The 13,545-nt window shown below is 51.5% G+C and overlaps 1 protein-coding gene across 1 annotated transcript in view; it reads left to right on the top strand.

The window, feature by feature from the left end:
* Nucleotides 1-13,314, top strand: part of Castor2 (cytosolic arginine sensor for mTORC1 subunit 2) — a 42,667-nt gene extending 29,353 nt beyond the window's left edge. The window contains exons 3-9 of the mRNA NM_001100561.2: nucleotides 4,211-4,404; nucleotides 4,655-4,787; nucleotides 5,190-5,313; nucleotides 6,129-6,239; nucleotides 6,630-6,712; nucleotides 7,257-7,351; nucleotides 7,446-13,314. Coding sequence (NP_001094031.1) covers nucleotides 4,211-4,404; nucleotides 4,655-4,787; nucleotides 5,190-5,313; nucleotides 6,129-6,239; nucleotides 6,630-6,712; nucleotides 7,257-7,351; nucleotides 7,446-7,511 — 806 coding nt within the window. The 3' untranslated portion in view covers nucleotides 7,512-13,314. The remainder of the gene's footprint in view (nucleotides 1-4,210; nucleotides 4,405-4,654; nucleotides 4,788-5,189; nucleotides 5,314-6,128; nucleotides 6,240-6,629; nucleotides 6,713-7,256; nucleotides 7,352-7,445) is intronic.
* The last annotated feature ends 231 nt before the right edge of the window (nucleotides 13,315-13,545 follow it).

Below are 13,545 nucleotides of genomic sequence, written 5' to 3'. Positions count from 1 at the left end.
AAAACAAAGCAAGCAAACCTGTGTGCCTTGATTGAAGTGGTAACTTCCAGTAAGGAGAGTCTCATTACCAGACAGCTTTGCATTCTGCAGGGACCTTGGGTTCCTTCCATAGGGTTAAAGTTAAACATCCATTTTACAGATGAAGAACTAGCTGTCTAGCAACAGAGTACTTCAAGGCTATCCTGGGCTATATGAGATCCTTGTCTTTAGACTGGAAAAATGGCTCAAGAATTAAGACCACTTGCTATTGCAGAGTCAACCTGAGTTCAGTTTCCAGCATACATACACACACACACACACACACACACACACACACACACACATACACATACATATACACATATATACACACATACATACACATACATGCATGCATACATACACACATACATGCATACATATACATACATACACACATATACATGCATATATACATACACATACATACATGCATACATACACACATGCATGCATACATATACATACATACACACATACATACATGCATGCATACACACATGCATGCATACACACATACACACACATACATACATACACTCATACATAAATGATATATAGTTTTAAAAATTAAAAACATGTAAACATATGTCTGTCTGATGTCATTGTCACTCTGACACCAAGAACATTGACCACGGAACACGAGTGCCTATGACTCTACCAGAATCTTCCCCAAAATAGCTTAAGGTTGTGCTCCGAGGACATGAGGCATCGTCTGTTTCATCGTGAGATACATCATACTGAACTTGCTGTCTTCTGGGCTTCCTGACTTGTTACCAGTGAGGCACTGGTGTGGTTGACACACAGGGTAAAGGGCAACCACTTCACAAAACTGCCTTTTAGGATACCCAGGCTCCCAGAAACTCCCAGGACACAATAAGGGCTTCAGATGCCACCCCCAAGAAGCCCTTTCTGTTACAAAGTTTGGGGTCGTTAGAATTCTAAAAACTAGGGAGATGGACCAGTTGGTAAAGTGCTTGCCAAACAAGCAGGAGGTCTTGGAAAGAGGGAGGGAGGGAAGGAGGGAGGGAGGGAGGAAAGAAAGACGGAAGGAAGGAATGAACTTGGACATGGTAAAACTAGAGTTACAGAGGCAGGAGGATTCCTGATGTTCAATGTCCAGCCAGTCTAGTCCAGTGAGAGACCCTGTCTCAAAAACCCAAGGACTGGTAAGATTGCTCAGTGGATAAGAGTGGACATAACCAAGCCAGATAACCTGACTTTCATCCCCCCAACATTAATGGTGGAAGGAGATGACCAACTCCCACAGGTTTCTCTCTGACCTCCACATGGGTGCCACGGCGCGCGCGCGCACACACACACACACACACACACACACACACACACACACACACACACACACAGAGGCTTGCACGTATATATATACACACAGAAAGAACTTGCTTTAAAAAGGTGTGAGCGATTAGGAAAGACACCAGCTAGACCTCTGACCTCCACATGGGTATGCACATGTACACACAGAAAAGAATTTTACAACTGAGACAAGAGGGCCAGGGCCTCGGAATCCTGCTCCTACCAGGATTGGGCAATAGGGAATCCAAGACGCCCAAGGCCCAGGGATTACCGATCCACTGGTTCTTCCCCTTTGCTCTCTCTTATGATGCCGGCTGCCTCTCGGTCCCTAGCTTGCTGACCGTGGGTCCTTCTGAGTCAACAGGACCAATGGGGTTCCCCTAGACTGTGGTCACCATGGCAACTAAGCTAGGCAGAGAGGATTCTGATGGACTTCACTCAGCATCCTCTCCTCCCAAGCCATCTTTTCTGGTGGTTGGCCCAGCCCCTCCTCTTCCTAGACTCTGACACCACTCGGAACACCATCTCTTTGGGGACTCTTACGTCTTCCTGTTGGTCAGGACAGGGCCTGGATATCCCGAGTCCGCTGAATTCGAATTTGAATCTTTTATTTGCATAGTTTTTTTTTTTTTGAGGCATTATCTCATATCCTGATCATCCTGTCTCCACTTTTCAAGTGATAGACTGCAGGCATGGACCAGCACTTCTGGTTTGGGGTGCTGGGGCTGGAACCCAGCACTTTATGGATGCTAGAAAGCCACTCCACCAAACGCTCTAAGTCCTTAACTATCTTTAGTTCTTTTTTGTCAGTTTAGCTTTTGGGTTTTTGGTGTGTGTGTGTGTGTGTGTGTGTGTGTGTGTGTGTGTGTGTGTGTTCGTTTTGTTTTTTAACTCAAGCTCACTGTGTAACCCAGGCTAGCCTGGAATCCAAGCTCCTTCTGCCTCAGCTTCCCAAGGAGCTGGGATGACAGGTGTGCCCCGCCACACCCCACCTGTCTTTATCTTTGGAACTTGGCTTGGTTGCTCCAAGTCTAGAGATATTGGGGCAAATTGCTGGTCCCTTTCAAGCATCTGTGTGGAATAGCCATGCTTCCTCTACAGGGTCCTCGCTGGGTGCACGGCATCCCAGGCCACTTCTTGCCATACCTCTGTCCTACTCTTTGACAAGAATGGGGTTGTAAGGTCTTAGCAGGAGCCCGGGGATTTTTATGAAGAATTGTAAGTCTCTGTTTGTATCCACGGAGGTGCCATAGTACACGGTGTTGTGTGGTGTTTCCTGGGAATACATCAACAGACATGGTGCTAGGCACCAACAGCAAAAAGGATTCTACCCAATCTAGCTTAGTGAGCCAGTAAGTTTATTAGGGTTACAGCTTGAAGGCAGCTCCACTACAGAGGGTCTCCTTTCCCTAGCAACTGTATTAGGGACTTTGGGAGTCTTGTAAGTTTCAGGATCTTCCTGAGCCCTGTGAGGTTTGGGCTTTGGGTATTTTGTTTATTTGTTTTGTTTTGGTGAGACAGAGTCTCACTATGTATTGGCTGGCCTCAAACTTACTGTGTAGACCAAGCAGGCCTTGGGCTCAGAGATCCACCTGCCTCTGCCTCTGTAGTGCTGGGATTAAAAGTTAGTGCCACCATACCCCAGAGCCTTGTGAGTTTTGTTGACGTCCTGTATTTTCCAGAGCCTTCCTCTCAAAGGGAATGCTTCTGTTTACAAACATAGCCTCATAGCCTTTGGGTGCCTGAATCTCATGCCCAGGCCTCCTCAGAGACTGGCCCTGCTGGAAGGGACCCAGGAACATGTCATTCAGGCATCTGGATTCAGGATCCTTTTCTAGATTAATCCAATATGCAAGAAGTATCTCAGGTGCTAAGGGCACTGGCTGCTCTCACAAAAGGCCTGGGGTTCCCTCCCCAGCACCCACATGGTGTCTCACACCCATCTGTAATTAATCCCAGCCCCACAAGATCCCCTCTTCTAACCTCCAAGGACATTGGGTATGAATGCGATCGATCTGCAGGCATGCATGCAGGCAAAACACCAAGGTACATAAATAATTTTAAAAAAAAGAAAGAAAGGAAGAAAGAAAGGAAGGAAGGAAAGGCTTTTTTAAGTTTTGTAAAAACAAAAAAAATCTTTCGAAACAAATTAAGTTTTTAATTAAAGAAGTAGGAATTCAGGACTGGAAAGGTGGCTCAGTTGTTAAGAGGATCAAGTTCTGGTGTAGACAAAGAAAGAGACAACATAAATCATAAATCCACATAAAGTGGATTTCTTTTAAAAGCAGGACTTCACTAAGGCATTACCAACTCTGCTTTACTGAAGGAAACTAAAGTTGGATACAGATAATAACACCTTGACAGGTGCTTCAGGCACCTAACATACATCTGACATCCAGGATGTCACCTACTCAGCCCTCCCTAGATGGGAACTTTGGCCCATCTGTTGGTTGAATAAGGACACTAGGGGCTGGAGTTGTGGCACAATAGTTAAACTCACTTGCTGCCCTAGCAGAGGACTTGAGTTTGGTCCCCAGCACCTATGTCTGGTGGCTCAGAAATATCTGTAATTCCAACTCCAAGGGCATCCAGCGCCCTCTTCTGGCCTCCTTAGCAACTGCACTCATCTGTGTACACACACACACACACACACACACACACACACACACACACACACGTACACACACACACACACACAAATAAAAATATTTTTTTAAATGAGGAAACCAAGGCCCAGAAACAGACAGGACAGTCTCTTAAGGCCTCAGCCATCCACGAACCTCTGCCTACCCCTGGAGCACGCCCTGGTCTGGCCTGGGAACACCCAGGCCCCAGGCAACTCACCACCACTCTCCTCTGTGCCCCTCACCCCCTGCAGAGCTGCCCTCCTCAGAGCACCTGAGCGTGGCTGATGCCACCTGGCTGGCCCTGAATGTGGTGTCCGGTGGCGGCAGCTTCTCCAGTTCCCAGCCCATCGGTGTGACAAAGATCGCCAAGTCTGTCATCGCTCCACTGGCCGACCAGAACATCTCTGTGTTCATGCTCTCTACCTACCAGACTGACTTCATCCTGGTGAGTCAAAGCCGTAGAGGGTGGCCATGCACACCCAGCCTTTTCCATGTCTGTCCGTCCGTCTGTCTGTCTGTCTGTCTGTCTGTCTGTCTCTCTCTCTCTCACACACACACACACACACACACACACACTGCTCCTAGCACACTCGTTATCCTGTCCCATCTGCTGCTCTGCTCCTCACCTCAGCCCTGTGCGCTACCACAGGAAGTGGGGAGATCTGGGGCTCAGGGACTCCCCTTCCTGTCCTCAGGTGCGAGAGCGTGACCTGCCCTTCGTCACTCACACCTTGTCCTCGGAATTCACCATCCTTCGTGTTGTCAATGGAGAAACGGTAGCGGCTGAGAATCTCAGCATCACCAATGGCTTTGTGAAGCCTAAAATGGGTGAGTTGGGATTGGGGGAAAGGTCCCCAGCAGAAGGGCCCACTCCCAGAATCCACCTGGTGCTCCCTGGATTCCAGGTGGAGCCGCCACCAATGGCTGGAGATGGCTCCCTGCCCAGCCCTGCTCACAGTGCCTCAGGGTGGCAACATGCGGTAGGGACCGTGGAGTTGAAGCTTAGAGCGCAAGCCAGGTGGTGGCTTGTGGGCAAGGACATTCTCAGCAGCCAGAGCACCGTGCACAGAGGCCCAGGGTCCTGAAGGGAAATTTAAGAATCCGTGTACTGTGTGTGCTGGGGGTGGGCAAACCACCTGGGCTGCATTGAACGAAGTCTGGGTCTGAGCCCACCCCCTACACACAAATGCTCTACGCCAGCCTTAACTCGTGTGTCCTATGCTCTTCCAGTCCAGAGGCCAGTCATCCACCCACTCTCCAGCCCAAGCAACAGATTCTGCGTCACCAGCCTGGACCCTGACACGCTGCCCGCCGTTGCCACCCTCCTCATGGATGTGATGTTCTACTCCAATGGGTAGGTGCCTGGGGTTAGGTGCTGAGGTAGGGGACAGACATGGAAATACTGCTCCACCCAGGAGCCCTGTCTGAGGGCAAAGACCTTATTCCCACCTAAGAGCTCAGTCTGAAGGAGAAGACCTGAGTCCACCCGTAAGCCCAGACTGAGGGAAGAGGTCCTGACTACCCAAGAGCCTAGTTTGAAGGGGAGACACACAGACCTGCCCAAGAAACAAGTCTAAGGGAAGAGGCGTTGTTGCACCAAGGAGCCGGGTCTGAGTGGAGAAGGGACTGTTCTACCCTAGAACCCACTCTGAAGGGGGAGATTTATCGGTGCCTTATCTGGCTTTTATATTCTTCCTGCCCTCTCATGGTGTTTTTGGAACCTTGATGGTAGGGTTGAGGGTTGATATAGATGTCCCATTGACTCCCAGCGCTTGAACCAGGTGAGTCTCTGGCCGAAATAATCCATGAGTTATGAACATAAATATTTAGAAGGCGAAACAACAATAGGTTTTAGCCTAGGGCCTGTGACCTCCCAAGCTGTGGCTTTTGACCAGGTTTTCAGTACCAGGCATGAATTCCTCCCTGTGAAGCAGGTCCTAGAGTCAAGCAGAAAAGTGTTTGGTTACCCTAGTAACCAGCTTGCCGCTAGAGCAGCAGGGGTTCGTTCCGCCCTGCCCAGAGGGTCTGGTATTGTAGCACTCAGGGTCTAAGACTTCCTGAGTCATGCATGGGCTGATCAAGGTGAGACAGGCCTCTCGCACCGCACGGTGGGTGGCAGGTGGCATGAAGGCGGGAACCCCGCCCTCACGGTTCCCTCTTGATCCCCAGAGTGAAGGACCCCATGGCTTCCAGTGACGACTGTGGCCACATCCGCTTCTTCTCTTTCTCACTCATTGAGGGTTACATCTCACTGGTGATGGATGTGCAGACCCAGCAGAGGTGGGCAGGGCCCTGCTTGGATATCACGGGGGGGGGGGGGGCCTGGGCGGGGGCACATACTCTCTTCCCAGTCAGTTCACCCCATTTCCTTCATTGGAGTGGTTCCTGTGGGCACAGGGTCATCCCACATGCACAGCAAGATGGTGCCGAAGTGGAGATTGGGACCATTGTCCCAAAGCCGTCTGTCCCCAGTGTCTTACCCCAGCATTAGCTTCCCTCCCTGTCCCCAATGGCACTGACATGTCCTTGGATCTTGTGTTTTGTCCCACCTGAGGGTCAGATGCTCTGTCACTCTGGCCCTACAATGTTTCCATAATGCAGAAAAGGCTCCCGAGAGTTGGGAGGGGCTCCACTTAGCCCCGACTTAGACTCGTCTTACTTCCTCTGTAGGTTCCCGAGTCATTTACTATTCACGAGTGCATCCGGAGAGCTCTGGAAGATGGTGCGAATAGGAGGACAACCCTTGGGATTCGGTGAGCCCGTGGGGTCCAACACCTGTGCGCAGATATCAGTGGGCATTCCTAGGGTAGTGGTCTAAACAAGGAGAATGATGCTAAAGGAAACTGAAGCCCATCTCCTGACAGCTCCCTTGCCTGTGGTGTGACATACATACAAAGGCCTTGGGAGACCAATGAGTGGACTTTACCAGAGGGCTCTTACCCCACCCCCCAAGCTGAAAAATTAATACAGGGTGTCTGGGAGAGGGACTTAGCAGTACAGTGTTTGTCTGGAACCCCCCAGTGAGGGGCTGGGGGCGGGGCTTAGTGGTAGAGCCCCTGCCTAGAATCCCCAGTGAGGGGCTGGGGGCGTGGCTCAGTGGTAGAGCCCCTGCCTAGAATCCCCCAGTGAGGGGCTGGGGGTGTGACTCAGTGATAGAGCCCCTGCCTAGGATCCCCCAGTGAGGGGCTGGGGGCGGGGCTTAGTGGTAGAGCCTCTGCCTAGAATCCCCAGTGAGGGGCTGGGGGCGGGGCTTAGTGGGAGAGTTCCTGTCTAGACTAAGCACCTGTGTTTCCCTAGACGAGTGTGGGATTGTAGCCCAGATCTCCGAGCCCTTGGCAGCTGCAGACATCCCAGCATATTACATCAGTACTTTCAAGTTCGACCATGCGTTGGTAAGTGGCCCTTGGGGACGGGTGGGGACTATGTGGGTAGGGAGCAAGTAGCTGGGCTCACACACTTTTTTCTCTTTTGCTTCCTGCCCTGTAGGTTCCAGAAGAGAATATCAGCGGGGTTATCCATGCCCTGAAGGTCAGTCAAGCAGGGAAGCATTAGAAAAGACTCGTCTCTGGGCTCCTCCCTGCCACAGCCCGCCTGGGCCTTTCCCCCCCACGAAGGTTATTCTTGCAGTATTTCCCTATGGACTGAAAGCTCAGCCCCAGGACCTTTAAGGAAGGGGCCTCTGGGACACTCCCCTGATTCCTGACTCCTCCAGGCCTGGGCCTAAACTAGGGCCACCACCCCCCATCTTCCTCCTGCCTACCAGAGTCCCGGCCTTTTCAATCATGACCCAGTTTCCCATCAGTGAGGATATGCCCATCTTCCTCCCCCAGGTTCCACCCCAGAAAGTGGTCTCTGAGGCCCAGGGTACTTGGGAACAGCCCAAGGCCTCACATTCAGCCGGCAGCAAACGCCAAAGGAAGCTGGCACCTCCTGTGAGACATTGGGATTGGGGTCCTGATGCACCTAGGGACATCTTAGGAAGTTGGTGGAGCAAGATCAGGGGGGCAGAGCTGGGGAAGCCCCCGTGAGGCCCCCGGGTTTGATGGTTATGGTTGCCACTTGGGAGCCGGCTCCCTCAGAATGGAGGCCAGCAGGCCACCCTCAGGTCATAATGGCCGGTGAGTCTCAGACAGAAGCAGTGGGGTCCCTACCCCTAAGCTGGGGAGGAAAACCAAGACCCTAGAACCCCACCTGCTGACCACACAGGGCCTGTGTCGATTTCCTCTACAACTGCCAAGAGGGGACCTGGGCCTAACTTCCCCCCAACCCCCAGAGCACTTGTCCCTGGAGGGGATCCCAGGACACCTCCTCTCCCACCAGCCTAGAGTGCCAGCTTCTATCTGTCCTTCGTCCGCTCTCCCAAGACCCAACATGGGCAAACAAAGACTTGGCTTCTCCCAGCAACGGGCATCCCGACCTGCCCAGGCCTAGAGTGCCCTGGGCTATGTCCCACCTCCCCAGCTGTCACTTAGACCAGCGTAGAGAATCCCCCTTCATCCTCTCTACCCACTTTTAGGGGACAAAAAGGCATCAGCCTCCCCTCCCCCGCAGCTCATAGGCCTGCCCAAAATACACATGCAGCAGTCTGTGGTCAAGGTGATGCCTGGGAGGCAGCCATCTTGGAGCGTTTGTAGAGAGAAATTACACTTGCGGGTTTCTTCTTTGTTGTGTTTGCATACAGGTGGCTGGGGAAAGAGTGGTTTTGTTTGGGAGAGACGGGGCCTGTTTGAGTCTCACTAGGGTGCCCAGGGTTCGAGTGAGACTTAGCACCCTGTGTGTCTCCAGGGACAGACACCAGTGCAAAGATGTATCTTAAGAATCGTGGCTATGTCTTCTGAGGAGGGCTGTTGGGAGCAGAGCTCACCAGGACCCCACAGCACCCCCTACAGGGCATCCCAGTGTACTGCCATCTGCATGTGGCAATGTGGCTGGGACTGAGGGGTCCACCAGACTTTGCTCTTGGGGTGTTTTCCCAGGCCTGTACTACGCAGTCTCCAACAACAAGGTCAGAGGAGGGAATGTTTATTTAGCCCTGCACAGTCTTGTAGGAACTGTTTCTCTCCTCTTCTAGAACCATGTAGAAGCTCAGAACCCAGCATGTTAATCAAAAATCGCCTCTGGTTGGTTTTGGTGGGTTTAGTTTTCTTTCTTTCTTTCTTTTTAACTCCTTTTGCACAAAACCCTTAAAACAACCAAATTTTATTGTTTTCCCGTCCCAAATGGGAAATGGCCAAGTGGGCGGGGCTTTATAGTGAGTGCCCGCCCCCCGCCCAGTCCCCTTTTTCTCTCCCTGGAAGGCCTTGATTGTCCGGGGTGCACCTCTCTGTAACCCCTTCTGTCTCCTTTTCCAGTTATCCCTTCCCACCGTATAAGTGTGCTGACCCCACGTCCCCTGCCCCATAGTTGTGTGGCCCCTCCCCTAGACTTGCTAGGATGAGACCATGTATTGTACACACTTATAAATACGTGTTTTATGTCGATAGAGATATATTCTGTAAATAGCATATATACTTAAGCAATATATATGTTAATATATTCTGTGTGCGCAGGACACAGGCAAGGGCCCCACCTCACGTGCGCGCACACGGGGACGTTTTTGAGCCACCGTATATTTTTAATTCAAATATGTAGGCAATATGACGATTGGAAAAGCCCTGGGGTCCTGAGGCCAGCCCAGGAGGGAGACAGAACCAACAGCCTACTGCATGTGGGGCAGGTTGAGAGGGCCAGTGTGGTCTGCTTCATAGCTACTGTACCCCCATTTCCACAGCCTATAGCTGTAGATGACTTTATCTTATTGGGGGAGGGGGCATTGATCCAGAGGAGGGATTTCTGTTGTTGTATTTTTAACAGTGGCTCCTTCCCTCAGGGTTACTCCAAAACCTTTGTCTAGTGACCCCAGCATGTCCCCGCCTCCCTCCTCTCCGAGTCCCCTCCTCCACAGAAAGCTGTAGACCCGGCATCTTATCTGATTTCTGTAGTTATTGTTCTGATAATCGTTTTTTGTTTTTTTTTGTTTTTTTTTGTTTTTTTTTTTGTTTTTTTGTTTTTTTGTTTTTGTTTTTTTTTTGGTTTTTTTGAGGCAGGGTCTCTTTATATAGCCCTGGCTATCCTGGAACTCTCTCTGTAGCCCAGACTGGCCTTGAATTTATAGAAATCAGCCTGCCTCTGCCTCTGCCTCTGCCTCCTGAGTGCTGGGATTAAAGGTGTGCGCCACCACACCTGGCTAGGTTTATTTTCTTTTTAATATTATTATTATGATTATAATAACTTCAAGCTTAGGAATCTCAGGTTCTTTTTCCCTGCTCTCTTCCTAAGCCTGACTCCGTAAGGACAGAACACCACACATTCCCACCATTGTGTGTCCAGAGAAGAGCTGGGCCTGGGTTCTGCCTGGCGGCCTTTCAAGGGACCCCACTGTTTAGCTGCAGTGGGTCCTTGGAGTTTCTGTGTTCTGTGGGTGGATCGGCACTAGGGGATGTGACGGTCCCCACTGAGGCCCTCTATTCTTGTGTTTTTAGTGCCCTCTCTCAGCATCTTCTGGTTTTATGAAGGATCACTCCATCCCCTGCTGGCCCAGCCTCAGAGGGAACCCAAGTGGCACGCCTGTCGCCAGCAATCAGGGTTCCCTAGGGGATTTTCTTTGTATTTTTCTGCAGTGCTGAGGAATGTAGGCAGGGCCTCCTGCTTGAGAGGCAAGTGGCTCACCGGGAGGGTAGGAGATCCCGCTGTTAAGAGAGGTAAAGTTTCAGGGAAATAGTCAGGACCCCTGGATGGGACTACCAAATCCTGCACTCCCGGGGTTCGTGTATGTGCCTGAAAGGTACCCTTAACAGAAGAGCGTACTTTGGGATTTAGCTCAGTGGATAGTGTGCTCCTCTAGCATTCATGAAGCCCTGGGTTCTGTTCTTAGCGCTCGGGGGATGAAAGCAAACAGATCACAGGGTCAGCCTGGGCTACGTGAGGCTCTGCCTCAAAAAAGAAAAAAAAAGAAAGTCAAATATCACCTGTACAGACTAATGAGACCACCCAAGATCCCCACTGACAAAGCACCCCGGACCCCAGCTATATACTCTCTCCACTGGGTCCTAAAGACCACCCCCATCCATAGAGGCATGCAGCCCTGCCCCCACAAAACCCCCTTATCTGAGACTCCGAAGCATCAGCGTTCACCCTGTCCCACCAGCTGCAGGTAGCAGGTCCCTGGTGTGGGATGGACCCAGGGACCTGGCTCTGTCCGCTGCCCACTGGGCAGTGTTGCTGCTCAGGCTGGTGAGGTGGTCCCCCCATAATGGAAAGAACTGTGGAAGTAAAGAGATACTCAGGCAGATGAAAACGAGCTAGCCCCTGCTCACAGGCAGCCCAGCCCGCCCCCCAGTCATCTGGTACGTGATCTTCAACGAAGGTCTGAGCCCTCTGTCACCAGCTCCTCCTAGCCACATTTCCCAGGCTGACCTTTAAAAGTCCCCAGCCACCTCTGGGCCACCAGCCAGAGCCTCTGGATTGGATGTGGGGACAAGGCCAGGCTCTGCTGAGGCAACTGAAGAGGGGAGCCAAAGGGAGGAAGTGTTCATTTTGACCCTAGGGTTTAATGGGATACAGTCCATCATGGCGGGGAGAGGTGTGGCAGCAGGACTGTGAAGCCGGTCACATTGCATCTGCAGTCATGAAGCTGAGAGGCGGATGCTGCTGCCCCACTCACTTTCTCCTGTTTATCTGGGACAAGAGCCTAGCCTGTGGAAGGTTGCCACATTGAGGGTAGGTCTCCTGGGCAGGTTGACTCAGAGGTTTGTCTTCTAGGTGGTTCTTGATCCTGTCAGGATGACTGTTAACCATCACAGGACACCCCTCACCCCGCCGTGTTCCTCTGTGGGATACCATAGGTGGCGTCGGCACTTGGCGTGGTGAGGGGAGCCTAGATGAGAACAGGGAGGGGGTATAGGGACATAGCTTGGGGTTTTCAAATGATGGGTGTGCTGAAAGTTGGCGTATGGCCTGGAAGGGTGGCAGACCTCCAGTTTTACATCCAGGAGGGAAGCAAGGCCAACAATGGCCGACAGCCAGTCAGCCTTGCTTTGCTATTGTGCTGTTGTGACAGTGTACAACTCACTTAATAGACCTAACCTCAGAGTTCATCCCAGCTCCCTTTTTCATGTCCGTTTTCTAATTATAAGCAGCAAAAGGATGCATTTAACCGACCCCGGGGCAACCCCAGCTTGAGCTCTAGCCCTTCCTCTGAAGGCAACTTGACTGGGGAAGGGCAGGTGCTGGGCCTGTTGCTGAAGGCACCAGGAGAGGCCCGAGGCCTAGGCTATGACTCTTGCAGGTATCAGTTTGGTGGTGGTGATGTATGGCTCTTGGTAGAAGAGAGGAAGCTGGGAGAGTCAGACGTGCAGGGTGGCCCAGTCCCATGTGTCAGATGATGCTGTTTATTTACGTGTGTGTGTGTGTGTGTGTGTGTGTGTGTGTGTGCATGTGTGTTCATGTATTAGGCATGAGTGTGTGTGCCCACGTGCGCAGAGCTGTGAGCTATTTGATGCAGTGTTTGGCCCCTTAGCCTAACCCATTGCCACAGAGTTACACAGATAGGGGTGCAAGGTTGGAATGTGGGGCTGCCCTGATGGTTTTGGCTCCTTCCCCATTCGCTGCATCCCCAAGAAAGACTGCTCCTCAGGGAGTCCGTGCAGGCAGCCTGAGCTGGCCTAGTCCTCCGTGGGGCTCTTCAAATGCTTCAGTTCTAAGGACAGTGTTTGCGTGGAGAGGTTGGGGACAAGAGGTGCCGCTTGCTTCCCAGGAAAGGGAAAGGGTCCACAAAGCTATAGACTCCAGCAACGGGCAAGATTCAGGTTTCCGTGGGCTGAGCCTAGCACGGCTTTCCTTTCTACTGCCTCAGTTTACCTGTGTCACAGGAAGAGTTAGAGCAGGGTCAGTCTCCAAACAGGGGAGACAGAAGAACAGCGGTAGTCCTCCCAGCCCTCCTCCTGTATGCCAAAATCATTTCCGTTATCCTGAGGCAGGGGAGCAGGTATGGGTGCCCTGTGGCATTTTTAAGGGACCCTGCCCTGCCCACAGCCCCAGCTGACCCTCACCTGGCGTGTCGTGCCCAGGTCACCAGCAACAGTGGTACTTCATCAGTCCCGAGGCTTGGGTGAAGGGAGGTGGGGGGCTGGTGTCCTACTCTGTCCGCCTCCGGGGCCCCTCATGCTTTCGTTTTCCTTGTCAAAGAAACAAAACCCTTGAAAGTTGTGTACTGTATGATGAAGAGACAAAAAAAAGTACCTAATGTCCCCCTAAAAAAAAAGACAGTATATTTTGTACTTTGTAAAGTGTTCATTAAAATGAAGGGGAAAAAAATGACGTTGGCTGACAGCTGTCTGATTTTATGTTGACTTGTCCAGGATCATGTCTCTGTGTTTTTGCCCACTTCCCATATTCCGTTTGGGAGAACGTAGGTCAAGATAACCCTCAGGTATAATGCCTCAAGTCTCAAAAACTGCCCCACTGAGAAGGGTTACACCAGCTACCTGATGCTGTGGAGTAAACTGGGCCGAAACAGTGGCTTAAAGTGATGTTTATCTGTATCCCA

The sequence above is a fragment of the Rattus norvegicus genome, chromosome 12 (assembly GCF_036323735.1).
Source record: "Rattus norvegicus strain BN/NHsdMcwi chromosome 12, GRCr8, whole genome shotgun sequence".
Classification (NCBI taxonomy): domain Eukaryota; kingdom Metazoa; phylum Chordata; class Mammalia; order Rodentia; family Muridae; genus Rattus; species Rattus norvegicus.
The sequence above is the reverse complement of the archived record's forward strand: the minus strand, read 5'-3'. Positions and strand labels throughout refer to the sequence as shown.